The following is a 27,801-nucleotide window of genomic DNA, read 5'->3' on the forward strand; positions in this document are numbered from 1 at the left end:
ATTTATTCTAATAAAGAACATCTAAGTATCAACAATATATTGGCTTCCTTGGTTTATGATCACCTTGCTTTGCGATCCATCTAATCCTCTATGAAGCCTCACAATGTCTCACCCTCCACTTTCGGTATTTTCCGTCCTCTAATGGGAGCTGAATCCTTCTCAGGCAACTGTGGCGGTCCCCTTAGACCATGGAGAAGGAGAGGGAGAAGAGCAGGCATTCAGGTGATGCTCAGATTTCTTTGACGGCGGGGTTTGGCTAGTAAGCGACGCTGAACTTGCCTTGTCTCCTGTGCTCAGAGAAGCTCCATGGAGTGGGGCTTGTTTTCCATGTCCCTGCTTGGATATGTTGGTCCCAGCTTTTGAGACCGTGCTGCCTATGGGAAGGTTTATCTAGACTCCCCTGCAGGCTAGCTTTTTATTCCCTTGGTGAGTGGCTTCGATGAGCTCAAAAACCAGGCTCAAACTCTGAGTATTTGCGTCCTTTAACTCAAGCCTCTGCAAATAATGAGGCTTCTATTTCACGCCTTTTAAGGCTCGATCTCTGACTAATAAATCATTTTTGTTGAATGATTTTATATTATCTAAGTTGTACAATTTGCCACTCATCGAACTCTGCCCGGATGGCTATTCTTTCATTACCCAGCCTGGGTATCTGGTTGGGGTGGTGGTCTTGCTGTCGTTTTCCAGGACCTCTAAGAAAACTGAACATTTTCTGTCTTTTCAGCTATAGCTGGTTAAAGCCAAAAACAAGGATCTTTCCTACTGTGCTTTGGTATATCATCCACCTGTCTGAAATAGGTTTTTATCAAAGTTCAGCAAATTCTTATTCTCTACTATGTAATTGTTTAGGTTGCTTTCAGTTGGGGGATTTTAATATACACATTAATGATGAATCCAACCGCTTCACCAGACACTAGTAATGATGCAGAAAAATGTTCTGTTCTGCTTTTGTTGGACCTCACGTCGGCTTTCGACACAGTTGACCACCATATTCTGCTTGAAAAGCTAAAACATTGGGTTGGGGCAACCTGACGGTACCAAGTGGCAGTTCGAGTTTTGACTGCAGTATGTGTAAAATCAACATTGAATGACACAGGTAATATAATCTGAGAGTACAGAGTCACAAATCTCCAAGTTAGTGACAGACAGACCGTATGACAGAATAGGATCCAGTGTGTGTCCGTGCTCATGTGTAGGGCCAGGCACGGACTGTACCAAGTTAAAAGACTCAATAAGGCTTGAAAAGTCCTTTACCAGTGGTTTATCCAGACAACACGCATGTATATTAAAATCTCTAACAATAAAGTGATGAACATGATCATAGTTGGGCATAATCCCAGCTAAAGAAATTAGAGAAGTCATTCTTCTTGTATTTTGGGGGTGATAGATGACGGCAGAATCCTTTTTGTAAATTGTCACTGTGCCTCCACCTCTGCCTGCCGTCTGTGGTGAGTTAAAACAGCCAGAATCCACTGGTAAAAGTTCAGATAGAGCACTGGACTCATCAACCAGCCACGTCTCAGTCACACACATAAAATCCAGGTCACGGGAACTGAAAAAGTCCGGCAGAAAAAATATCCCGGCAGGAGCTGGAGCATGATGTTCAGAAAGTCGAGAAACCCGACTCAGTGATATCAGGTTTCGACAAAGTTCACAGTGGAGGTTTAGCTTGGGAGGGCATTGGCAGCGAGGCCGAGAAGTATCATCAAAACCGACCACAGGCACCAAGCACTCATCAATGCGGCTACCCCCTCGGCGCCAGCTGTGGGCTCAAGGCTGGAGCTGAACAAAAACTTCCTGATAACGACTGTGTCGAGTCTGTTCCTTCCCATTCCATGCAAGGCCACCTGGGTTGGCTGGAAGACTGTTTACTTAGCCTGGCAGGGCGAAGGACACTGTCTCAGCTGAACTATGGACACGCACACACATACATATACTGATACTGATAAGCACTCACTGACGCATCACCCTCCCTACCCCGGATCCAACGCCACCTCCAACGCTTACCTCCCCTCTGATGTGGACATCGGGTCAGCTGGAGGCGCAGTCAAAGATTGCAGCGGTCCCAGATCAACTGTGCACACTGGAACACTCTCCCATGTTGCTTTTCTGTGTTTATTGTGTTATGGTGTGTTGATATCTGTACATTCCTGTATTATCCTTTTGTGTTACATATTTCGATGTTTTTTTCCCTGCTGCCTGGCCTGACCTGTCTCCCCAATGTGATGTTTGTATTGTATGTACGGTCGGCAAGGTCTGTCATCTCGGTTGTGGGCAACTGCAACTGACGAATAACTGACATCTCAAAGCACTTAAAGCTAATTGTGTTTTTATGAACTGGTGAATGGGGCATGTTGTATAAATGGCTGGGAGTAATCATCTAGAAAACCACTATATAGTAAACAGGCCATTTACTATCCGAAACCTGTACTGTATGTTTCAAACTGACAATGTGAGGTGTTCTGTGCTAAATTGGATTAACTCAGAAGGACATTAGTTTTTCTTAGATGTTTGATTACTAAGCTAATCAATGGGGGTTTCTAAATTCATGAGCTGCATCCTCATGAGGCCGCATTTGTAGACCGATTGCGTCACAGCGGCGTTCAAAGACCTCTCCGAATGCAGCCGACAAATGCGTCCTCCTTTTCCCCGATTTGAAGGATGGGTCGGGTGTGTCCTTCATGTCCCACCAAATCCCAGAATTCATAGCATGGCCCTGCCAATTCCAGTTTCCTACAATGACGGCCGCTACTAAGTTAGAATATTAGTCTTATTACTCTTTCTGGGTCACAAAATAAACTTTTAAAATATTTTCAGGTGAGAATGTAGCTGTATAAACTTCAAATATCTGATCAAGACATCACATATTTGCAAAAGTGCTCCGACATTTTTGGAGACATCTGACACCCACCAGCTTGATAGTTAGCCGGGGCGATAACTTCTTTAGGTTTTAGAGAACAAGACTGAAAGACTCTTTGAGGGTTGGCGTTAGATGAGAGTAGGCAAAAGACATACGCAAAGGAGGAAAGAAAAGAGAGAGGGAGAAAAATGCGACAGCCTTCGTCAAGAGCCAAACCATATAAGTCACTTAGATAACTTTAACATGTTATTGTTTGACTTTTTTCAGTGTTTCATTTGTTTGTGGGTAAATCGATTTGGCTGAGATTAAAGTTATAGTTTTCACACAGGTGAATAAACATCAAACGAAAAACTGATTAAATAGAAGTGTGAGATGATCGAGAATTTACACCAGTGTCCTGTTATATTTTAGATAGAAAGGAGCAGACGGCTGAATTTATTAAACTCCACCGACACAGCTGGTGACACAAAACTGAGAGACAGACCATCCAATTTCACAGCTGCTCACTTCCAGCCTTCGGAGGATCCAGCCCACGTAGACCGCAAAGGCTGGGTCCTCAGGAGGATGTAGCATATGAATTTGTACACTGTGAATAATTAACGCCCTTAGCTAGCAAAAATGAGCAGTCAGCTGTTGGAAAGCAAGACACTGTGAGCTAAATCACTGTACTCTGAATAAAGAATACAGAATGTTTATTAAAGTTAGTTCTGTAGTTCAGACATTAGATGTTTTTAATCTTTTCCTTTTCTTTCAATTCAATTCAATTCAATTCAATTTTATTTATATAGCGCCAAATCACAACAAAAGTCGCCTCAAGGCGCTTTATATTGTACAGTAGATCGCACAATAATAAATACAGAGAAAAACCCAACAATCATATGACCCCCTATGAGCAAGCACTTTGGCGACAGTGGGAAGGAAAAACTCCCTTTTAACAGGAAGAAACCTCCGGCAGAACCAGGCTCAGGGAGGGGCGGGGCCATCTGCTGCGACCGGTTGGGGTGAGAGAAGGAAAACAGGATAAAGACATGCTGTGGAAGAGAGACAGAGATTAATAACAGATATGATTCGATGCAGAGAGGTCTATTAACACATAGTGAGTGAGAAAGGTGACTGGAAAGGAAAAACTCAATGCATCATGGGAATCCCCGGCAGCCTATGTCTATTGCAGCATAACTAAGGGAGGATTCAGGGTCACCTGGTCCAGCCCTAACTATATTCTTTACCAAAAAGGAAAGTTTTAAGCCTAACCCTGAAAGTAGAGATAGTGTCTGTCTCCCGAATCCAAACTGGAAGCTGGTTCCACAGAAGAGGGGCCTGAAAACTGAAGGCTCTCCCTCCCATTCTACTTTTAAATACTCTAGGATTACCTACTCTAGGGCCATTACCTGCCCGAAACCGGAAGTGACGTCATTTTCGCAGAAATGTAGGTTTTTTTTACTATCAGGGCCTCAGAGCCTATACTGGTGTTTTTAAAAGTTATCTTTGACTTTATGACTTTCTGTGTCATTTCTGGGATGCTTAGAACTCGAATTGCACTGCTGGAAATAGTTTATTTTGATGCATATGCTGCTCTTTTGCAAATTTGCACTATAATATTTATTTTCGTTTTTCCTGCAGTATATAAAAATTGGTGTATTTCAAAAATAAAACTATGAAGACGCTTCAAATAAATTTCCTGTGGTGGGAAACTAGTTTGTGCAACTTTTTTGTATTTACAGTTTTGAGGGATAAGCCTCTTAAATTTCTCTAACTAGAAATATATGTTAAAAAAAACCAAAACGATTTTCAATTTTTTTGTAGTTTATTGCACTTTTTTGCAATTTATGTAATTACTATGCACTTAATGCATACATATTATTAAAATTTGGGCTATAATGGTTGTATTGATGTATATCAACTTGAAATGCTCCCAAAATTGGCACTACAGCATGTAATAATATAATATAAGCTCTGGTGGACTTGGTTCTATGGTAGGTCTTAAAGGGTTAAGGGAGGAAACACTACGAATATCCAAAAGCATTTTCTCACAAAACACGCGATAACCTTAAATGAATGTCGTGTTTTTAATTCCGCTCTGGACTTGTGAATCTCAATCCAGCAGCAGCGGTAACGTTTGCACGTCCTCTCCCGTTAATGCGGCAGGTAAATAATCAACTAACAGTGCATATTATGTTAGCGCGATCTGCCTCATTACAAAACCTGCCATTACTGTGCATTTAGGTGACCATGATGAGAGAGACAGACAAAGTCTGGCTGGTTCAGATGCTGGCAGTTCTCACTGCAGTTGTTAAGGGTCCGATATTGAGGACGACAGTAAAACAACGATGGTCCAGAAGAGCTTGATCAAAACAATTGATTGATTGAATACACGCAGTGTGGGGAGGTGTACACTGCAAAGCATCAGTTGTAAATCCCCGCCCAAAAATACACTCCAGATTGTTTTTATAACATCAGGGTATTATAACGCCCCCTCTTGCGTTTACAAGCACATAATTTGCATCTTAAGAACATTATTTGCCTCTTTTACAGACAATGATCAATCTTAAGAGATAAATGCAGACACAGAAGTTCCCCTTTCTGGCATCCTCTTCCGAATATGGTGATGATCTCAGGCCTTTGAGGTCCCCATGGACTTGTCCTCCTTCTGTCACCTATTGTCAAGTAAACTCTAGTGCAACCTGTTGCTGAATACATTCAGGCCTTTGCTCAGCTACTATTTTACTGTAACAATACACTCAGCATATAAGCTTTTAAGATTATAGATTTAACTCAACGATTTAAAGTGGTTATAACTGCACCTGTAATAAACATGTTAATATGTGATTATGATAACCCCTGTAATACAAATTATAACATAATGCCAGCAACTTCAATAAATGCTTTGATGAAATGATAATTAATGCAACGATAAAGATGATGGTTATGAACAGTAGCAGTAAAATAATTTCTTTAATCCTACAATTCCCTCTCTTGATGTCTCTTCCAGAGACGTCACCACACCGTTTTCTTGTGTCACTCCTCGACCCACTCTGTCACCTCTAGATCCATTAATGGCATCATGGGCACCGAAACCACCATTCCCAGGTCCACTGCCTTCGCTCTGGCCCTCTCTAGCCATCCTCTGACTCAGCAAATCGGTACCGGTAGCGTCTCCTTTCAGGCCAGGATAGACAAATGTCACCGAGCAGTGACTAAGTTTGTGGTCAAAGGCTTGCACCAGCAGATGCCCCCGATATATGTTAAGTGAATGTGTTTAATTGTAGGCAGGGACATTACTGGATATTCTTCTGTAACTGCTACAGAATAATTTATGATAACCCTGATGAGGGAGCCATCTTTATAGAAAGCAGCTGGGAGGTTGGAGGGAGTGGTCTTTGTTTTACAGAGCAGAGTGACGTCATCGCCCTCCATCACAGGGAGGACAGGACTCTGCAGGATCACTGATCCACCTCAACACAGAGACAAACTACAGCATTTCATCCATTTACACACAGCTTCATCAACACTAACTCCACACACTCAGCTTACCAGTGACTGTCAGGTTAACCATGTTACTGATGGGAACCTCTCTGGACTCACACCAGTAAACTCCACTGTCCCATGGGTACATGTATCTGATCTTACAGAAAGAACCAGTTGGTTTTCCCCACCCATCTCCACACTTAGTCCTCTGCCGTTCGCTTGTGCTTCTCCTCAGAGTCCATCCAGCAGAGCTGTCGTCCACCTCACAGCTCAGAGACACAAAGTCTCCTTCAAAGAACTGAGAGCTGCTGGGACTCACAGTCAGACGACCTTAAAATTGTCAACATGTTGCAAAACGTGAAATTGGTGTTTTAAGTAATAATTCCATTGGTTTCATATCTGACATTCATTCTAAAACATGAACCCAATCAGGTCATATCAGTGAGCATTTATCAGGTTTAACCCTTTGAAACCGGTCAGAGCAGGCATGCTCTGTTTTGCGTAACTACTTTTTAAATAACCATAGAACCGGAACCATGTAAGCTAAAGCAATATTTTATTTTGCATATGAAACCGGAGGAGTTGTACTTACATCTTATGCCATCAGCTTGCCCTAGGTCACGGTTTACTTCCACATAAAGCGAACTATCGCATGTCCGCCATTACCTGCCATTACCACTCAAAATAAATTTCCTGTGGTGGAAAACTTTTGAGGGATAAGCCTCTTAAATTTCTCTAACTAGAAATATATGTTAAAAAAACAAAAATGATTTTCAATTTTTTTGTAGTTTATTGCACTTTTTGATTTGCAATTTATGTAATTACTATGCACTTAATGCATACATATTATTAAGATTTGGGCTATAATGGTTCTATTGATGTATAGCAACTTGAAACGCTCACATAAATGGCAGTACAGCATGTGAAAATATAATATAAGCTCTGGCGGATTTGGTTCTATGGTGGGTCTTAAAGGATTAAACTGTGACAGAAGAAGGTTACTGACCTTGGTTTGTTGTGCAGCTCAGCAGTGAGATCAGAACTAAAGAGAAATGACACTCAGGTTGATTTGAGGTGAACATAAAGAACAACTCCACACAAACAGCTGACAAACACACAAACTCATCTCTCTGATATATCTGCTAATTTTCTGTTTGATGGCAGCAACATGGTTGAATAAGGTTTGACAAAATTAAAAAAGAGTGTAAGGTTGAACATTTGATAGATCGTCCATCTTCTTCTCAACTAATTTCTCATCTTTCGGTGTGCAGAGCTGGAGCCCGGTTGTCACTGCTTGAGCAGCGTATTCCAGTGCTGGCTTAACAACAAATACAACACAATAATAATAATAATAAGTACACACTCACATTCACACCTCCGGCCAACGTTGAATCACTGATTATCCTCAAACAATATGTGAACATGTTTTAGCAAAGTCTTCTGTTTGAAGAAACAGATTTTAAACATTCTCTGCTTCTTTTTATCTAAAAACCTTTTTTAAACAATCATTGTTGTTACTGGAGGTGCACTGACTGCACTGTGGAGTTATACAGAAAATATTACTGTTACACTGTACATATTTGTGTGGTAAAATAATGAGTGAATGATTTGAGCTTTTCACTGCCTGCTGTGTTTCCTCGACTCCTGAGCAAAGATAAAGAGTCAGTTCAGACCTGCAGTTGGTCCTCGTGGTGTTTGAACTTGAATTCAGCCTGATTTGTTTTTCATGTCTTCTCCTCCATCATCAGTTATCAGGAGAGCAGACAGTCAAAGTACAAGAATTCAAACAAACACAGAGATTCTACTTACAGAGCAGACACAGCACAGATGCTTCCTTCATCGTCCTTCTCACTCGTTTGAGCTTTTTTCATTTCTCTCACTGACACCAAGCAAAGCCCGCCCTCTTCCTCTGAGTCTGTGGCTTTTCTATTGGTTCAAACACAGAGGTGAGTCGTATTTACACTATTTACTATTTACTTAATTTGTTCTTGTGGACAAGTATAGACACACAATAACATATACAAAAAGTAAATTTCCATGTAGTGAGAGAGGCAGATATGAGCTGAAACACAGGAATCAAACCAGGGACGCTGCTGTTATGGAGCCGAACTGGAACCATTCAGACACTGAGGCCCTCTGAACACATTTTAGTTGCAGCTGTGCAGAGACACACTGATGACTGACTGGAACACTATGATTCACATTTTACATTAAAACCATCCTCACACATGGTTTATATATGGTCACTCTTATTCAGGTTCAATTTTCAATTCAGTTCAGCTTTGTGCAGCCACTGGTGGGATTTCTGGATGTCAGCAACGTTCTTTATCTTCCAGTGGTACATACTGTGCAGACCTGGCTTCCTTCCTTACACTTATCATATAGTCTGTAGACTTGGGTTGAAACCCTCCATGCATGGCCAGAAGATTTCTTGTCTTGATGTCAGTGGCTTCCATCTCCTTCTTTGGGCAGCTTATAATCCCAGCAGGATACCTGATCTCAGGCAAGGCATATGTGTTGATAGATCTTTGTTCTTACCATTCAGCTGACTCCTTAAGACTTGCTTGACCTTCTGCAGGTAACTGGTGGTTGTAGCTTTCCTAGTGGCATCGTCATGGTTCCCATTGGCCTGTGGGATTCCCAGGTACTTGTAGCTGTCCTCAATGTCTGCAGTGTTGCCAGGTTTTATCCCCTCAGTTCTGACTAATCTCCTACTTCTCCTGTCCGGATAACATTCCAATGTCCTTACTGTATATGCTGGTGGTGTGGATCAGTGAATCGATGTCTCGTTCACTCTTGGCATACAGCTTGATGTCATCCATGTAGGTGATTGCTCCATTCCATAGTCGGTATCCAGCTTTTTGATGATTTCCCTGAGCGGGTTCAGGGTGCAGAACAGCAGTGAGTACAGAGTATTCGTTTGGTAGATTTCATATTTAATAGTGACGTGTGCTATGGGTTTGAAGTTGGCATCTAGTGTTGTTTGTATTGTTTGCTGTTGCTGTGGTCTGCTGTTAGATCCTCTAGCCACTGATCATAGTGGTTATGTGTTATGTCCTTCTTCCATATCAGGCCGGTCTCACTCTCGAGGCATAACATCCTGATGATTTGTCATGTCCTGTGGCTGAGGAACGCAAAACGCAACTTTAGACGTAACAAGGTTACGGAAGTGTAACATGTTGACGATTTGTCACCTAGCATAAAATATTACGCCTTGGGGGTGAGAACATGTTGCCCATATGCTCTTCCAGTATTGTTCTGTCTCCAGCCTTCATGGAGTCACTCTCATATTGTTCCCTTCCACTATGAGTACACTTTGGATGGTTCTGTGGAGAACAGCTGGTTTATCCTCCTGCCTTCTATTTCTCTTCTATACCTATCAATCAGCTGGCCAAGGCTGCTTTGTTTGGCAATTTCCAAGGCCGCAGGCATGGAAAGCTTGCTGTACTTCTTAGGAGAAGAAAGTTGTAGAAAGGTAACCTCTACTTACCTTTTTGCGGCTCCAATAGTTGACTAACTTCCCACCATGCTACCTTGATTTTGGCCCCTAGCCCCCTCTCTATGGATGATATTGCTCCTTGCTGTTGTTCATCTTATAGCCAAGCATCTCACTGATCATTGCTGCAGGAAGTATTGTCCAAAGTGTTGTAGAAGAAGCATGTAGACTCGACCACATCGTCAAACTTTTTTAACACTATCTTTTATTTCAGTTGTCATTTCTTCGAAACTCGGTTCCAGCCACAGCCCAACAGACAACAACAAAACCACTCAGGACCCAATACAGACTTTAATAAAGGGGAGGCGTGATGAGCTAAATCAGCTCAGTTTTGCCAGCAACCCCTGCAGTGGTGCCACGACCATGCCCTGCCACAAGTGTTCATTCACATTATCAAGCAGATGTTCAGAGGGTACTTCATGTAATCTTGGTAGCTGACTATGGATGATCCACGTTTCAAGTGTTGCCTTGATTCTATCTTTCAGGTCAGTTCCTCTCACACTCAACAATCCGTCTTCCATGCTGTACACAAATTTTATCGCAAGGAGCCCAAAAGGAAGAGTTGCTGTCAGCTCTTGTTAGGAAAAAGGTCAGTGTGCCAATTACCAGCCCAGCCCCGCATAAGTGTTTATATGCACAGCTGTACTTAACCCTTGTATGGTGTTTGTATTTTTGTTACTCAGCCAGTGTTCATGGGTCTGGTGGACCCGCTAGAGTTTTGGCTTTCCAATTAACACTATCAAACAATTTTATGTTAAATTACTCAACAGATGTTTACTTTATCCCAATTACGAGCCATGTGAACAGCAAACATGGTTAATTTTTTCCTTTTACCTTTGTTCAATCACATTTATGAATTAATGTGCTTCTCGTTTTTTGTCAATAAAATGTTATAAAAAAAATAAAATCAGTTCTAATCAAGTGTACATATCCTTATACCATATTTTGCAGGTTTTGATGGTATATACTGCCTAAAGGGGCAACGGCCTCTAAATGGCATGGGTCTCACAGACCCGAACACCATACAAGGGTTAAAATATGTTCATGCAGTCATGTCAAAACAGTCAAAATGAGTTATGCTTATGATTTGTGTTTTCATCTGTGTGACTCATCTTGTTTAAGAGCATCGTAGCAATATAATCAGGTTATATTCCATGAGAAGTTACAGACTTTTATCTTCTTATTTACACTTGTATTTAACTGATTAAGTTTATATAGTTGCATTTAGCTACAGTGTTTTAATTCAAAGTGCTTCTGTGTTCAATAGTATTAAATAGTTTCATCAATTGTATCTCTACACAGTGAAAAAAGTGCTCCAGTGCTGTCTAGAATAGGAAGGAGAACAAAAAAACTCCTGATCAGAGGAAGAGGGCGGGCTTTACTTGGTGTCAGTGAGAGAAATGAAAAAAAGCTGAAATGAGTGAGAAGGACGATGAAGGAAACATCTGTGCTGTGTCTGCTCTGTAAGTAGAATCTCTGTGTTTGTTTGAATTCTTGTACTTTGACTGTCTGCTCTCCTGATAACTGATGATGGAGGAGAAGACATGAAAAACAAATCAGGCTGAATTCATGAGGTCTTTGTGAAACTAACAACAGGTATACTAGAGGGGCAAAAATGAAACAATCTCTGAAAACAGGAATGGATTTACAAAAGTTTTTCTCTCCACAACTGTTGTGACATTTTTTTTCATTAGTTTTGCATTTGGCTATGTTCAGTGTCATGATTGGTAGCATAAGGTGACACCTGGACTCTACAGAGGTCGCACAGATAGTCCAACTCTTCCAGGATGGCACACTGATACGTGCACCCTATCGAAGGTGCCGTAACCCCTGTTAGCTCTCCCCCAGCAGATTATCATGAGCAGCAGTGCAAACGTTACCAAAGTGCATGCTAGTAGGGGATCAAGTGATTGTTTGGCTTTTCTTTATATTATTGTAGGGTCTTAACCTTACAAAAAAAAATACATTTAGGAAACTGCAATTGTGATTTAGCAGTATAAAATTAAAGTTTAGTTGAATTGAAATATTCTCAAGTATGGATACAAGCACAAGGGCCATGCAAAGCACCGAGTATCAGTTTGAGTTGCTGTAATGAAATTTTAGGAAAATGAACTGGCCTATCATGTAATTTTTTCACTTTGACATTTGGAACGCATTTTTCCTCTGTAGGTTGATCATTTTCATTTTCATCTCTAGGTTACACTGCAGTGCCTTTCAATTGCAATTACAACATTACAATACAATTTTTCAAAGCAACTGTCATGGCTGGGTCTGTTACCCAGCATTTTGAGTTCATTATATATTGTGTATTTCTGTTTTTAGTATGGGGATATGTTAAGTTCTTGTTTTTGCATTATTAGTTAGAACTTAAGTCTTTGTGTTTTGTCATTTATTGTTTGGGTTAAGCTCATCTCAGTCAGGTCAGGGGTAATGAATTTTTGAAAATGATACAACCAGACTATCTCAATGCAATGTGTGCGTGCGCGCGTATTTTTGGGTCTGTGTTTGCAATCAGGAAAGAAAGAGACAAGGCTCTGCTGTAAAGCCAAGTGCAGGGGTTGGCAACCCGCGGCTCCGGAGCCGCATGCGGCTCTTTAGTCCTTATAGTGCGGCTCCGCGTGGTTTGGGAAAATAAATTAGAAGTATTTAGCTGAAGTGCATTTTATTTGTGTTTAGTTCTTTTTTTTTTTAAAAACTTGTAGTTCTATATTGGAAGATTGTTGTGATTTTGAAATATAAAAATAAACTATTATTTTATTATTTTTTCATCGCTCAAAATAAGCGTCATACTCGGGGAAGCCGGTGTACCCGCCGAAACGCCGTGCATTTATCGAGACTTTCAACCCCAGGTAGGCCAATTATGGATCTTCGGATCCACATTATGTCGGCAGCTGTTCTCAACCGTGAATTATGTTAAAAACAAACACCGCTCACGCCTCACAGATGACAGCTTACAGTCCTGCGTAAAGATGAAAGCCCCGATTTGCAGACGCTGTGCGCAGAGGTTTGGGAGCAGAAGTCTCATTGTACCACGGTAGACCCGACGATGTTTGTGTGAACATGCTTTTCAGCATCTCTTTATTGACCACTTTTCACACACGGTTGCTGTACGCATACAGCCGGCTGTAGCTTTTCAGCTCACAGCCCGATAACACAACAGCAGAGAGAGCACAGGCTTTAAGGCGGCGAGGCGCGATTGCGGGTGCCGCTCAGGTGTGTCCGACTCCCATGCAGCGGCACTGCAGACCATGCCCCGCCACACACAGTAACCAGGTAAAATAGATATTTAGGCAGAATTTTGCAAATATCTATTTTTTTTAGCGGCATAGTGCTTTTTTTCCAATTACTTTTTAAAAGGGTGGCGGCTCACAACAGTTTTTGTTTGCTACATGGATCATTTTAGTTCAGCTGGGTGTCTTTCCTTTTGTTATATTTCTTTAAGAGTTCAAAATGTGTTAATTACATAAATAAAATGAAATTTTCTCTGTAGCACTTCATGGATTTTATAAGCAACACACCTTAGTTGCTCTGTAGATTCTTTTAAAAAGCAGTTAAAAACTTTTCTGTTCAAACAAGCCTGTTGTTGATCTACGTATTTTATATTCTTTATATTATTTACATTTGATCTTTTACATTGTGGTTAATGTCTATTGATTGTATTGTTTATTTTAATATTTTTGTGACTGCCTGTCTGTGAAAAGTGCTTAATAAATAAACTTTACTTACTGACTTTGGTTGTTCACACAAAGCACAAAGGTAAAAAAACAATATACAGTGTTATCTTCATTTTAGATTTCAAAAAGTATTCGCGGCTCCCAGTGTTTTCTTTTGCGTGGAAACCGGGTCCAAGTGGCTCTTTGGGTGTAAAAGGTTGCAGACCCCTGCCCTAAGTTGTTCAGCCTTAGTTCTGTTTATTGGATCTCCTCATTTTCCCTTCCCCTGGATCTTAGGCTGTATCCCAATTCAGGGTCTGCAGCTTTAAAGTATGCAGCCTCAACGGTCCTCAAAGGGCCGCGTACTCAAAGACCGCAAAGGCCGGAAGTGCGAGGCTTGTGAAATGGGACGGTCTAGCCTCTGTCGCGCTGCCCAGGTTGCCTAGCAACCATGATAGCTGGAAACGTGTGGTTGACAGAAATGAAGGAGAACATATTTTGTTCGTTTGTTTGTTTCTACACAAGCTATGTGTGATTTAATAAGTATCTGAGGCTGAGACCACAGGACTGTAAAACATGATTGTTGGGCTTCATATCTGTACTGAACAGTCGTTTAAGATTAGCTAGTAAATAAGAATTAGTTAATGTTGTTCATGAGACTAAAGTCAGTGTAAATATGATATGGCCAATATTATAGTTATTATATCAACAGTGTTGGGAAGGTTACTTTTAAAATGTATTCCATTACAGAATACTGAATACATGCCCCAAAATGTATTCTGTAACGTATTCCGTTACGTTACTCAATGAGAGTAACGTATTCTGAATACTTTGGATTACTTAATATATTATCATGCTGTTTACAACTACATGAATGTCCTATTGCTGTGATTTATTACTGTTACTGAAGGTCCGCGGCTCCGAAACGTAGTAAAGGGACCTCGGGCTAATACGGTGGGTTCCGTGTCGGGCTGGTAGCCGAAAACTAGCTTTACTTTGTTGTCTGGGTCAACTTTGCTTGCCAGAGACAGAGAGAGGCGTTGAAAGGCTGCTCCAACGGAACTTATTTTTTCCGGAGGAAAACAGGAACACAGTGTACAGTTGAGTCTTAATAGCTTACTTACAGCTGGGCTCGTCAGGCACTCTTCTTGGCTGCAGTGGTTATTATTATATTTACATGCTTCCAGCTCCCGTTTTTGCTCCGTGACAGCTCGGACTTTTCCTTTCTCTCCCTCCCTCGCTCACAGACACATAACGTGTATGGCAGTCCATTCTCGCTGCGGCACGGACTACACTGCCCATCAGGCTACATGCTTTACAGCTATGCCTGTAGCATTCTGCCTTTTAGCTTAGCACAACAACAACAACAAAAAAAGCGCTCTCTCACCCAGGAAACACGCAGAGAGACAGTCACCCTGTAACCATGGCAACCGTAACGCTGCCGCCTGGAACAACAGAACATAGCTGTCAAACAAACCCAAACAGTCCTGACCCGCGAGAATATGAAACAGGAAAGTACCGCCGTGTAATCCATTTATTTCACCAAAGTAACTGTATTCTGAATACCACCTTTTTAAACGGTAACTGTAACGGAATACAGTTACTCATATTTTGTATTCTGAATACGTAACGGCCGTACATGTATTCCGTTAGGGGAGACCGGGGATAGTTGTAACGTGGGTCAGTTGTAACACTTCCAATTTCTCCAATCAGGGCTAAGTTTCAAATGATGTGACTCATCCTGTGCATGCCCAATTCAGTTCTGCTATCACATGTGAAAAATCAGCACATTTTGTCAAACACAGACAATTTAACACGAAAAAAAGTAATTTGTATGCCAAAAAGTAGGTTTTTCTACTTTATTTCAATTTCTAATAGCATTATCTGCGTTGCAGTTAAACTCATCAAACTTAAATTATGTTATTTGTATGTCTATGGGGATATATTCTGTGTAGGTCTTTAGTGCTAATGTTTTAGCCGTTGGCTGTAATGTTAGCTAGTTCATGGCTATAGGAGTCTGGGTCAGTTGTAACAGCAACAGTCTGGGTTAGTTGTAACAATAATGCAAATGTTACAACTTACCACACTATTACTTTAACTTATATTAAACAAGTTGGGGCAGTGACATCAGCAGAGAGAGGTTCACTGGTCGCCTTTGTATATGCGGTTAATGCCATTGGCAACACAATTCCTCCACTGTTTGTGTTCCCACACATACATTATGCAGATCACTGTGTCAGAGATGGACCAGTAGGAAGTATTGGTAGTGGAAATAAATCAGGATGGGTGCAAGAAACAGATTTCCTCATCTTTCTGAAGCACTTTGCAAACCACACCAAGGTAAGCCATGATAAAAAGTAATGGAATTGTGATGCTGGTGAACAACTACATTTTTTTTAGCTTCATTGTTATGTTCAAAAGTTGGTGCAAGAGTTGTAGGTTATAATGCCCACTGAGCCAATGAGGCCAAACTCAAGGAAGACCAACCAAAATTAATGAAATATTCAGTTGCAGAAAATTCCATCATTTGTCTTTTTTTGGGGGGTTAGAATATGTTCAAAAGCTAGATTTCTGCATTCTGTCACACACACACAGCTACATAAATGGCTCTATGTGCATTCATGTGTTGAATAAAAAAGATTACATGTTAATGTTTTGTCAGTACCCTTATTTCATTGTGTTACATTTCACCCCATGATATGTTACAACTAACCCAGACTATGGGGTTAATTGTAACATTTCACTCTTTGTGTTTGAGACCATACCATGCAATGGGTAATTGTGCTGCAGAGAAAATAGCTGCACTATTTAATAGCAGAGACATGTAAATACTTTGCATTACATTTTGAATCCACTACCTTAAAAGAGCTCCAATTTACAGACAGAAATGTCAAAAATGTTACAACTATCCCCGCTCTCCCCTACTCCCCAACACTGTATATCAATCATTATTAGTTATTACAGCAGTGAGTTTGAAGTCTCAAATCAAATCACTTTTGCCACATCACATGTGCAGGTACACTGGTACAGCACATGTGAGTGAACTCTGTGTCAAATACTGAGCTTCAGTAAAGATTCAAGTTTCAGATAGTTATATTTCCTATCACCTTAAATCTTCACTCAAAGACAAGTATCTCTGACAGTGTATATACAGATGTATTATATATAAGAGACAAATATTGTTCCTTCAGTATGTTGGCATTACTAAATTTGGCTCAGTGCTTACATATATGTGTAGAAAGCAAATGTACGAGCTGTGAAAAGTGTTTCTGATAGAATGAAGAGTAGACTGACATATGAAATGTTCCTTTATTGGGTGAGAAAATCAGAACATGTCATAACTGCTTTAAGTCATACAGAATAGATATCAGAGCCTTAAACAGGCTGACTTCTGCTAAATGGGTCAAACTGGGCAGAAAGTATACAAACACATAACATCCTTATAGAATATGATGTAACACTATAGATCAACTTACCTCAGAATATATAAAGCATATAAACAATTACAGCAATATGATGCAACAAACACAGCAGTGCTACTAATCCAAAATACTCAAAGCTTCATAGAACTGAAACAAACATTTATCTTTAGCTCCATTCTGCTGCTGATACATACTTTAGGTTTCTGAATATTAAACTTGTTGCTGCCTTTCATAGTGTGTAACTTGAAGGCCCTGAGTACTTTCTCCCACACTGAAAACACTGGGATGATAACATTATTTGAACATTACCTAATAAGACTGATTCAGGACAGACAATTAGTTATGTTAAACTTTCCTAGCAGTCCTTCACAAACAGGGAACAGTCTGTCTATTCTCTCCATCTGTCAGCTGCTGCTGGCTCTTCCTCCTCCTCTTCCTCACACACTGCTGAGTTTGTCCTGGTGGATCATCAGGGGTGCAAAGCCTCACAGATGATGTGCAGCAGTGGGTCCCTCAGTCTGTCCTCACTCTGGACACTTGCAGTTGTCACACATGGAAATCAAATGTGTGATAAGCTGCAGGATTCAAACACAAGTGTAACTTATAAATACATGTTCATACTTTTATTCCACAATCAGAGAGAAAGAAACAGAGAGAGAGTGCAGGACAGACAGACAGGTGACAGTCTCAGGTGTACATTCTCTGTGAGGCTTTTCACCCCTGATGATGTATTTCATAGCTGGATGGATTTTTTGTCTTTAAATTAGCTCTATGCTTTCTTTCTGATGGAGCAACAAGCAAAAAAAGACAAGTCTCACTGTCCTGAAACATATAAGCCTCTGTGTGAGTGCGCTGTAACAGCATGATACCAATAACTGGACTTTTAAACGTAGAAGAAAGTGCCTTGTGTGAATGGGTGAATGTACAAGTTGTGTGAAGCACTTTGAGTGCTCAGAGTGGAAAAGTGCTATACAAGAACCAGTTCATTAATCACTTATCATTTACACCTGTTTTAAACCTATCCTGTAGCATGTTAGTAGAGATGGCAAAATTTAACATTAGAAGAAAATGTTAGAAAATTATATTTTATTTAAATAATGTATTATTACTACCATTGCTAGTTATTTTTAGAGGTTCTGTGATCACATTTAGGGGGACTTGAGTTTAGACCCCACAAAGTCTCTAAACTCGCCTCAGACTTTTTGTTCATTCAGCAGATATATCAGAGAGATGAGTTTGTGTGTTTGTCAGCTGGTTGTGTTGAGTTGTTCTTTATATTCACCTCAAATCAGCCTGAGTGTCATTTCTCTTTAGTTCTGATCTCACTGCTGAGCTGCACAACAAACCAAGGTCAGTAACCTTCTTCTGTCACAGTTTAAACCTGATACATGTTCACCTAGGATGAGTCCAACTTGTGGCCCTTTGCTGCATCTCTTTCCCCTTCTCTCTGACCCTGCTTTCCTGTCCCCTTTTCTATTAAATAAAGCTGAAAAAGGCCAAAAATACACACGATGTATCAGTTTTGACAAAAACAAAGAGATCATCAAAATTTCATTTTAACCCTCACAGCTCGTCTGACTGTGAGTCCCAGCAGCTCTCAGTTCTTTGAAGGAGACTTTGTGTCTCTGAGCTGTGAGGAGGACGACAGCTCTGCTGGATGGACTCTGAGGAGAAACACAAGCAAACGACAGAGGACTCAGTGTGGAGATGGGTGGGGAAAACCAGCTGGTTCTTTCTGTAAGATCAGATACATGTATCCATGGGACGATGGAGTTTACTGGTGTGAGTCCAGAGAGGGTCCCATCAGTAACATGGTTAACCTGACAGTCACTGGTAAGCTGAGTGTGTGGAGTTAGTGTTGATGAAGCTGTGTGTAAATGGATGAAATGCTGTAGTTTGTCTCTGTGTTGAGGTGGATCAGTGATCCTGCAGAGTCCTGTCCTCCCTGTGATGGAGGGAGATGACGTCACTCTGCTCTGTAAAACAAAGACCACTCCCTCCAACCTCCCAGCTGCTTTCTATAAAGATGGCTCCCTCATCAGGAAGCAGCCTACAGGTCACATGACCATCCAGCATGTTTCCAGGTCTGATGAAGGCCTCTACAAGTGTGACATCAGCGGTCATGGAGAGTCTCCATCCAGCTGGATCACTGTCACAGGTGACACACTCACCTGTCTGTGTTTCTGCAGCTTTCAACATTTACAATGTGACGACAACTTAATGACTGTGTTTGCTTTATTTTAGGGGAACATGCCACCACACCTCCACCTCCATCACTCTCTCCTCCTGTTCTCTCTGTGTTGTCATTTGTTGGGTCAGTCTGTGTTGTGGTTCTACTGGTGTTACTGGTTCTGCTGGTGAGACGATGTGTTCACAGGACACCTGACGGTGAGACTCAGATTATGCATATACAATGTTCAGTGTGACAATTTGCCTCCATTCTGTGGACATGTTATCATTTTGCAAACGTTTGGAAGAGCATTATTTCACCCTCATTTCCAGCTCTCTTATATGTATTTTCTATTTATACATTTAATCTATATTATTCTTCATTATGATTTATTTCAGCAGATCAAGAACCAACTGGAGAAGATGACATCACGTATAATGATATTAAAATGTCAAATTGTCAGCAAGTCAGACAAAACAGAGGTAGATTTTTTTGCCTTATTCTTTCTGTTAGTTATTCGGACGAGGGCTGAGGGTTAAGAAATAAATTTCCAAACTGTGTGGAAACTATATACATTTTTAAACTGACTACTACTAATAATAATACAAATAATGCTAGTATCATTTAAATTATTATTTAGTGTTACAGTGCTGTAATATATTAAGGCAGTATTATCATTATTATTGCTATTATTATTATCTCCTCTAAAATTTTGATGTTTAATATCTCTCAAAGCTTTTCGAAATGCCCCACAATTGATAGAACAAATTGTCATACTTTTTTTTCGAGATTTCACAAAAAGATAATTTTTTCATTTTAATGGTAGAGGGTTGAATGGTAAAGCATCGTGACACAGCTTGTTGTGATTTGGTGCTATATAAATGAAATTAACGTGATGATACAGTCTTCAGTATTCATATTTTAAACTACATTTTCCTTTCTGTAATCACAACACGACAACTTCATAATTTCGGTAAATGTAATCATACATCTTTAACTCTGTCCTTACTGAGTGTTGTTCACAGTGAGCTGGACTGTGTGTCTGTGGTCTGTGATTAACTGAAGCTAACAGCTCTGCAGTCGTCCAGCATCCTGTTTCTGATAGAAAGAAAACACTTCAGCTGCAGGTGTTTCAACACAGGGCTGTTCATTTTTTTTTTTTAAAGAGAGGAACTTGTAGACATCATTTGGAAATGGATTTCTCCATTCCTTTAATTGTCCCACAAGGGCAAATTTGGATGTAACAGCAGCAAGAAAGACACACATACAAAGAAACAGTACACAAGACACAGAACAGAAACATACACAATTTTTACATATTTACATGAAGTAAGTAAGTAAAATTTTATTTATATAGCACATTTCTAGATAAAAGATTACAAAGTGCTTCACAAGGTATAAAACAAAAACAGTCCAAAGTTAACAAAATGCAATTCTAAAAAGATGTGGTTTTAGCTGTTTTTTAAAAGTAATCAATGAGTCTGCAGATCTTAAGTTCTGAGGAAGAGAGTTCCACAGTCTGGCGGCCACAGTGGCAAAAGCTCTATCACCCTTGGTTTTCAGCCTTGTATGCTGAATAACAAGTAGGCCCTGATCACAAGACCTCAGGGACCTACTAGGGACATAGGGCTGTAAAAGTTCAATGATGTAGGCTGGTGCTTGTCCTTGAAGAGCTTTAAATGTCAGAACCAGTATCTTAAAATGGACTCTGAATTCAACGGAGAGCCAGTGCAGCTGTATAAGCAACGGTGTTACATGAGAGTACTTAGATGTTCTTGTCAGAAGCCTTGCTGCAGCATTTTGGACAATCTGCAGATGCTCCAGGGAGTTTTTGTTTAGACATGTAAACGGTGAATTACAATAGTCCAATCGTGATGAAATGAATGCATGAATAACAATCTCCAGTTCAGTATGAGATACTATGGGGCTCAGTTTAGAAATGTTTCTTAAATGATAGAAGCAGGACCGAACCAGAGATTTAACGTGAACATCCAGGGTAAGAGCAGAATCAAAGGTTACCCCTAGGTTCCTGATAGACGATTTCACAAATGTTGAAAGAGGACCAAGAGCATTCATTATGTTAGGTACATGTCTGTCCGGAGCACATACAAGGACTTCAGTCTTTTCTTCATTAAGTTGGAGGAAGTTGTCAGCCATCCAACCTTTGATGGTTTCTAAGCACACATTTAGAATCTGCAGCTTAGAAACATCTTCTGGTTTAAAAGACATATATAGCTGGATGTCGTCTGCATAGCAGTGGTAGCGAATGTCCTCAAAGGGGCTCAAAACATGCTGGAGAGGAAGTAAATATATTAAAAACAATAAGGGCCCCAGCACAGAACCTTGTGGCACACCATAGGACAAGGACGTGGAAGATGACCTGAACTTAGAGACCGCCACAGAAAAGTATCGTTCATAGAGATACGAGGAGAACCACTCTAAGGCAGACCCAGATACACCAACCCAGTATTTCAGCCTTTCAACCAAAATGTAATGGTCAACGGTGTCAAAGGCTGACGTGAGGTCCAACATTACAGAACACTCCTAAGGACAATGGTTACCAAAAACAGAGTACTGTACTGTTATTACATTAAATAAAATTAAATACAGATAAGAGGCAAACCCTGGTTATAGTGTGAATCAGTTAAATCAGTGGAAGTTAAAGCGTTGATGTAAACATCTATGTTTGTCGGGAGCAGTTCTGATTGTACAGTCTGACAGCTGCAGGGAGGAAGGATCTACGGAAATGCTCCTTCATGCATCTAGGATGCAGCAGTCTGTCACTGAAGGAGGCCTGCAGTTCAGCAACATTTACATGCATGGGGTGGGAGACTGTCCATCAGAGATGTTATTTTGGCCAGAGTCCTTCCATCTCCTACCACGTGCAATGGATCCAGGGTGCATCCCAGAACAGAGCTGGCCTTCCTAATGAGCTTATCCAACCTCTTCCTCTCAGCTGCTGATAAACTGTTGCTCCAACATATCACACTGTAAAAAATGACAGATGCCACCACAGAGTCATAGAAGGTCTTTAAAAGCGCTCCCTGTACTCCAAATGACCTCAGCCGCCTCAGCAGGTAGAGTCTGCTCTGACCCATCCTGTAAAGAGCATCAGTGTTGTGGCTCCAGTCCAGTTTATTATTCAGGTGAACACCCAGGTACCTATAAGAGTCCACTATCTCAATGTCCACTCCCTGGATGTTCACCGGTGTCAGTGTGGTGGGTCTGCGTCTCCGGAAGTCCACCACCAACTCCTTGGTTTTCCCGGCATTGATCAGCAGGTGGTTCTGCTGGCACCAGCCCACAAAGTCCAGAGTCCACTGTCTGTACTCTGAGTCGTCCTCACCTGTGATGAGGCCGACTATGGCAGAGTCGTCAGAGAACTTCTGTAGGTGGCAGTGTGGGGAGTTGATGGAGAAGTCTGCAGAGTAGAGGGTGAAGAGGAACGGTGCCAGCACAGTTCCCTGTGGGGCCCCCTGTACTGCAGACCAGCGTATCAGAGACACAGCCCTGTGACCTCACATACTGTGGACGTTCTGTGAGGTAGTCCAGTATCCACCATGACATGTGGTGGTCCACTCCTGATAGCTCCAGCTTGTCCCTCAGAAGTCATGGCTGGATGGTGTTGAAAGCACTGGAGAAGTAAAAGAACATGATCCTCACAGTGCTTCCAGGTTTCTCCAGGTTAGTCAGAGCTCGGTGCAGGAGGTAGATGATGGCGTCCTCCACCCCGATGCCAGGCTGGTAAGCAAACTGCAGCGGATCCAATGAAGACCTCACCAGGGGGCGCAGATGGTTTAGAACCAACCTCTCGAGGGCCTTCATCAGATGTGATGTCAGAGTTAAATTCTGAACAGCATAAGAACCCGAAAAGGCAAACAGGAACATTGCTTTGAACTTGCATGCCTGGAAGTAGTCACTGTACTTCAGCCGGAGCATGGAAATGCAGCGATATAGGAGTTCCGAAGTTAGTGGCAAACGGTATGGGGTTGTGAGTAATGATATCTGGCTTGATTAAATGGTTGAGTAAGGTGAACCTGAGAATTTTTGCGAAGAAATTGACGCCTTGGTATGTCTTTATTGTGGAATTTTAATGCCCAGAAATTGGAAAGAATCCAAAAGATACAAAACTAGACATGGTTGCAATGTCGAATAATGGAATAATCGAATAATGGAATAATGGAAAGGGAAGATAAACAAAATCAGGCAGGTGCATAAATTTGGGGACGACAAAAAAAGAAATGAAATCAATATTTAGTAGATCTGCCTTTTGCAGAAATTACAGCCTCTAAACGCTTCCTGTAGGTTCCAATGAGAAGCTGGATTGTGGTTGAAGGTATTTTGGACCATTCCTCTTTACAAAATATCTCTAGTTCATTCAGGTTTGATGGCTTCCGAGCATGGACAGCTCTCTTTAACTCACACCACAGATTTTCAATAATATTCAGGTGTGGGGACTGAGATGGCCATTCCAGAACATTGTACTTGTTCCTCTGCATGAATGCTGTTGGGTCTAAACTCAGACCCCGCTGTATCCAGGACTTATTCCCATGAAAGAAAAACAAGGCAACAGTGTTCGATCGATTACTTGCGCAAGGGAGGCCTCATTGGTATCTTAGCTCATCACGAATGACCCCAAATCCGGCCTCCTCTCGCTGCCTTTTATTGAGAGACAGTTCAACACAATAGTACCTCCCCTCAGAACCCCCCTTGGTTACAAAGACAAGGCACTATATGTAAATGTATATATATATGTGTGTGTGTGTGTGTGTGTGTGTGTGTGTGTGTGTGTGTGTGTGTGTTAGACCTCCTGCTGGGCAGGAAGCTTACATCAAAAGAAGCAGATCTTCCAGATAGGATGCATCTGCAATAAAACACTATAGCCCCTCACCCAGAACTCAAGAATCTGGGGAGGGGGACTGTGGAACTGCTTTCATCCCACAGTTAAACAATGTAGAAATGGATGGTAAGCATAAAAATGACAAACATTAACAATTCACTCTGACAAATGCCTTAGTGGATTTTGAGCAGTGTTTCGGGTCGTTGTCTTGTTGAAAGTAGTGATGGTGAGATGAAGCCTCGTGATGAAGTGAAGCTTTCCATCCAACTGGTCGACTCATGGTTCGAAGCATTGTGATGATTCACTTGCTCTACTGCGCCATCAAGTGGACGATTCAAGTGAAACAGGCTCTTTGATGTGTAAACCTCTAAACTGAATAAATTGTTTTCATGGTTATTTATCCCGAATATTGTCTCAGTATGTCTGATACAAAAAAGAAAGTGGAAACTATCAGGACACAGTTTTGGTATGATTGTGTAACTGTTAGCCTCAGACAGTCAGTCGATAGTATAATTCAGATCATAGATCAGTACATTTACATATTTTTATAACTATCAAAAGAAAGCTGAGGCTAAAAACAGAAAAACGATTTTATAAAAATATTCAGCAGTAGATCAAAAATGAAAGAAAACCATTAGTCAACAAATGAACATTACCTGATGCTGCTGAATTGAAGCAAAGCAAATTACAGAGGTTTGATTACAGACACACCTTAGCGTTTAAAAATTTTGCATAATGTTAAAAAGTTTAAATTTGTTCAGTAGCCTATTGAACGGCAGAAATTAGGTTTTCTTTTCGGAAGTAAGTAAAAGGAAAAAAACAGCGGCTGGCAGCGCTGTAAACAACGGTAGTCGTATGTGTAACAAGCAAGCGAATGATGCAGAAAACAGATTTTTAGACGGGAAACTGTTCTTGAAGAATACTGTGTGTGTGTGTGTGTGTGAGAGAGAGAGAGAGAGAGAGCTGTGCATGAAGTGTGGTTTTATCCTGGTGGAAGCAAAACAGCAAAAGTCAGAGGAAATTCATGACAATGTTTATATGAAGCGTAGTTTGGATCTTCTTTTGCTGCTGGTTCGGTCAATATCGTTGGGTGAGAAATGCGACATCTCACTGATTCTGATCCAACAGCAGGTCCGCGCTTTGTGTTTGCGTCTATGAGCAGAATCTGTGTTCCTGCTCTCATTTACTGTTTTAGCTGTTTGGTGGTTGTTGAAATTTGGTGTTTCGGGCAAAATAAATTTATATTAATAATCGATTCAGGATCAATATCACGTTATCCAAGCTAGAATCGATTTTAATCGATAATCAAAACCCACCCCAATAACTGTGTAATCATGCTTATGTACATCTGGATAATGACACAAACTGTGTGGCGCTTCACTTTTTAATAAACTAAAAGGCATATATCAGGTTATAGAATCTGTAGTGTTGTTTATTTATATTATGGTACTTATCATTTGTGACATTTATTACTGTGTGCATACTTTATAGAAGAGGGAAAAAATCTCTTCCTTGCAGGCTCCATCGAAGAAGAAATGCTCAAGTAACTATGTAGCACGTACGTAGTCCAATAACACAACACAGCGTGATGGGAAATCAGCTGTGTTTTGCTGCCCATTTATTACGAATCTGGCGCGAACCAGCGAGACAGTTCCTGAATCAGTCACGTGGTACGGACTGCCCGAGAGGTCTCGAACGTCACTGCATACGTAATCAAAGCGAGCCTCGATACGCGCTTCACAAAAACTCCCCCGAGATTACCCGACACACAGGACACATCACTAGTTGAAAGATCCAGCCCCGGCGCAGCTTCAGCTTTGTCACTGATTCCTGGACATTGGTCTCCAGAATCTGCTGATACTGAGTGGAATTCATGTGTCCCTCAACTTTGACAAGATTCCCAGTCCCTGCACTGGCCACACAGCCCCACAGCATGATGGAACCACCACCATATTTTACTGTAGGTAGCAGGTGTTTTTCTTGGAATGCTGTGTTCTTTTTCCTCCATGCATAACACCCCTTGTTATGCCCAAATAACTCAATTTTAGTTTCTTCAGTCCACAGCACCTTATTCCAGAATGAAGCTGGCTTGTCCAAATGTGCTTTAGCATACCTCAAGCGGCTGTTTGTGCTGTGGGCGGAGAAAAGGCTTCCTCTGCATCACTCTCGCATACAGCATCTCCTTGTGCAAAGTGAACCGAATGGTTGAACGATGCACAGTGACTCCATCTACTGCAAGATGATGTTGTAGGTCTTTGGTGCTGGTCTGTGGGTTGACTCTGACTGTTCTCACCATTCGTCGCTTCGGTCTATCTGAGATTTTTCTTGGTCTGCCACTTCAAGCCTTAACTTGAACTGAGCCTGTGGTCTTCCATTTTCTCAGTATGTTCCTAACTGTGGAAACAGACAGCTTAAATCTCTGAGACAGCTTTCTGTATCCTTCCCCTAAACCATGATGGTGAACAATCTTTGTCTTCAGGTCATTTGAGAGTTGTTTTGAGACCCCCATGTTGCTACTCTTCAGAGAAATTAAAAGAGGAGGGAAACTTACAATTGACCCCCTTAAATACTCTTTCTCATTATTGGATTCACCTGTGTATGTAGGTCAGGGGTCACTGAGCTTACCAAGCCAATTTGAGTTCCAATAATTAGTTCTAAAGGTTTTGGAATCAATAAAATGACAACAGTGCGCAAATTTATGCACCTGCCTGATTTTGTTTAAACAATTATTGCACACTTTCTGTAAATCCAATAAACTTCATTTCACTTCTCAAATATCACTGTGTGTGTCTCCTATATGATATATTTAACTGACATTTTTTATTGTAACAACCAACGATTTATACAGGAAAATAATGACTATTAACAAGGTTGCCCAAACTTTTGCATCCCACTGTATTGGAAGAATTCAGGAGACCATGCTAAAGAGAACCACCTTCCGCTATAATAACCCACACATGTGCAATAAGACTGCTATACGTGCAATTCTTCTTCTGACGAAGTTGTGTTTTTGTATTTTCCTACTCAGTTGTATATAGTATTTGTATTTCTATTTTATTCTATTGTATATATTATTCTATTCTATTTTATTCTATTGTATATAGTATTTTATTTTATTTTATTGTATTTTATTGCATTCCAGTGTTTTCTAATTTCTGCTACATAACTTTGCACTTTTGCTGTAACAAAACAAATTTCCCACCTGTGGGACTAATAAAGGCCATCTTATCTTATCTTAACCCCTGAAGCTGAAAGAAGGGTCAGTGTCTGTGTAAGGTTGAAAGTCAGCGTAAACCAGCTGTCCAGCGTGATTGTGTCAAGGAGTGATGGTTTAGGTGCTGCAAGTGAAAGTAAGTGAGAGATAAAGGAGAGGCCTTGAGGAATTATGCGTAGTTCAAACTTTAAGTGTCCCAAAAGGGAGAGTAGCTGCTGGGTGACAATCACTAGGTGGAAACCTTCTCAGAAACCCTTGACTAAAAAGTTGTTGAAGTCTGGGTTAGGGTGATTTTTTGAAAGCTAATTTTAAAGTGGAAATATGAATGGGTGTCAAAATGGAAAAAGCTAGTCATTGCTTGGGTTGGTTGTGGGGGCATGCTGGTCGGGAATGACCACACGCAAAAGGAGTGGAGACAGCAGCACTGAGACATGAGCCATCCTGTTGAAATTATTGCAGATGGTGAAGCCTTCTAGGTGCATTATGGTTCTGCCGTTCCTATCTGGACCTTGAAGCAAAGGCATGCTAGGAGTGGACACTGTGTGTTTGGAAATTTCTGGTGTAGAGGTCAAGCAGTTAAGAGGTGAGGCCAGAATACGCATGATGATGGGACTGTCGTGGCTGTCAATCAACCTGGGAGATGCGGGCTGGTTGAGTGGTGGAAGAATGAGCTCTGCTTGA

At 41.0% G+C, this 27,801-nt stretch overlaps 1 protein-coding gene across 1 annotated transcript; it reads left to right on the forward strand.

Annotated features, from left to right (window-relative positions):
- Positions 1 to 188: 188 nt before the first annotated feature.
- On the forward strand, positions 189 to 27,801 carry LOC109196616 (Fc receptor-like protein 5). Its single transcript, XM_025905187.1, has 5 exons — positions 189 to 222; positions 18,490 to 18,729; positions 18,809 to 19,054; positions 19,216 to 19,284; positions 27,686 to 27,801. The coding sequence occupies exons 1-5, from the start codon at positions 189 to 191 to the stop codon at positions 27,799 to 27,801; spliced, it is 705 nt and encodes a 234-aa protein (XP_025760972.1).

This window comes from Oreochromis niloticus, linkage group LG3, assembly GCF_001858045.2.
Source record: "Oreochromis niloticus isolate F11D_XX linkage group LG3, O_niloticus_UMD_NMBU, whole genome shotgun sequence".
Taxonomy (NCBI): Eukaryota; Metazoa; Chordata; class Actinopteri; order Cichliformes; family Cichlidae; genus Oreochromis; species Oreochromis niloticus.

Excerpts from the sequence above, each read along its gene's own strand:
- LOC109196616 (XM_025905187.1), top strand. The coding sequence starts at position 189 with ATGGAGAAGGAGAGGGAGAAGAGCAGGCATTCAG. Across the intron at positions 223-18,489 it reads GGAGAAGAGCAGGCATTCAG|GCTCTCAGTTCTTTGAAGGA; the intron begins GTGATGCTCAGA and ends TGAGTCCCAGCA. Across the intron at positions 18,730-18,808 it reads GGTTAACCTGACAGTCACTG|GTGGATCAGTGATCCTGCAG; the intron begins GTAAGCTGAGTG and ends CTCTGTGTTGAG.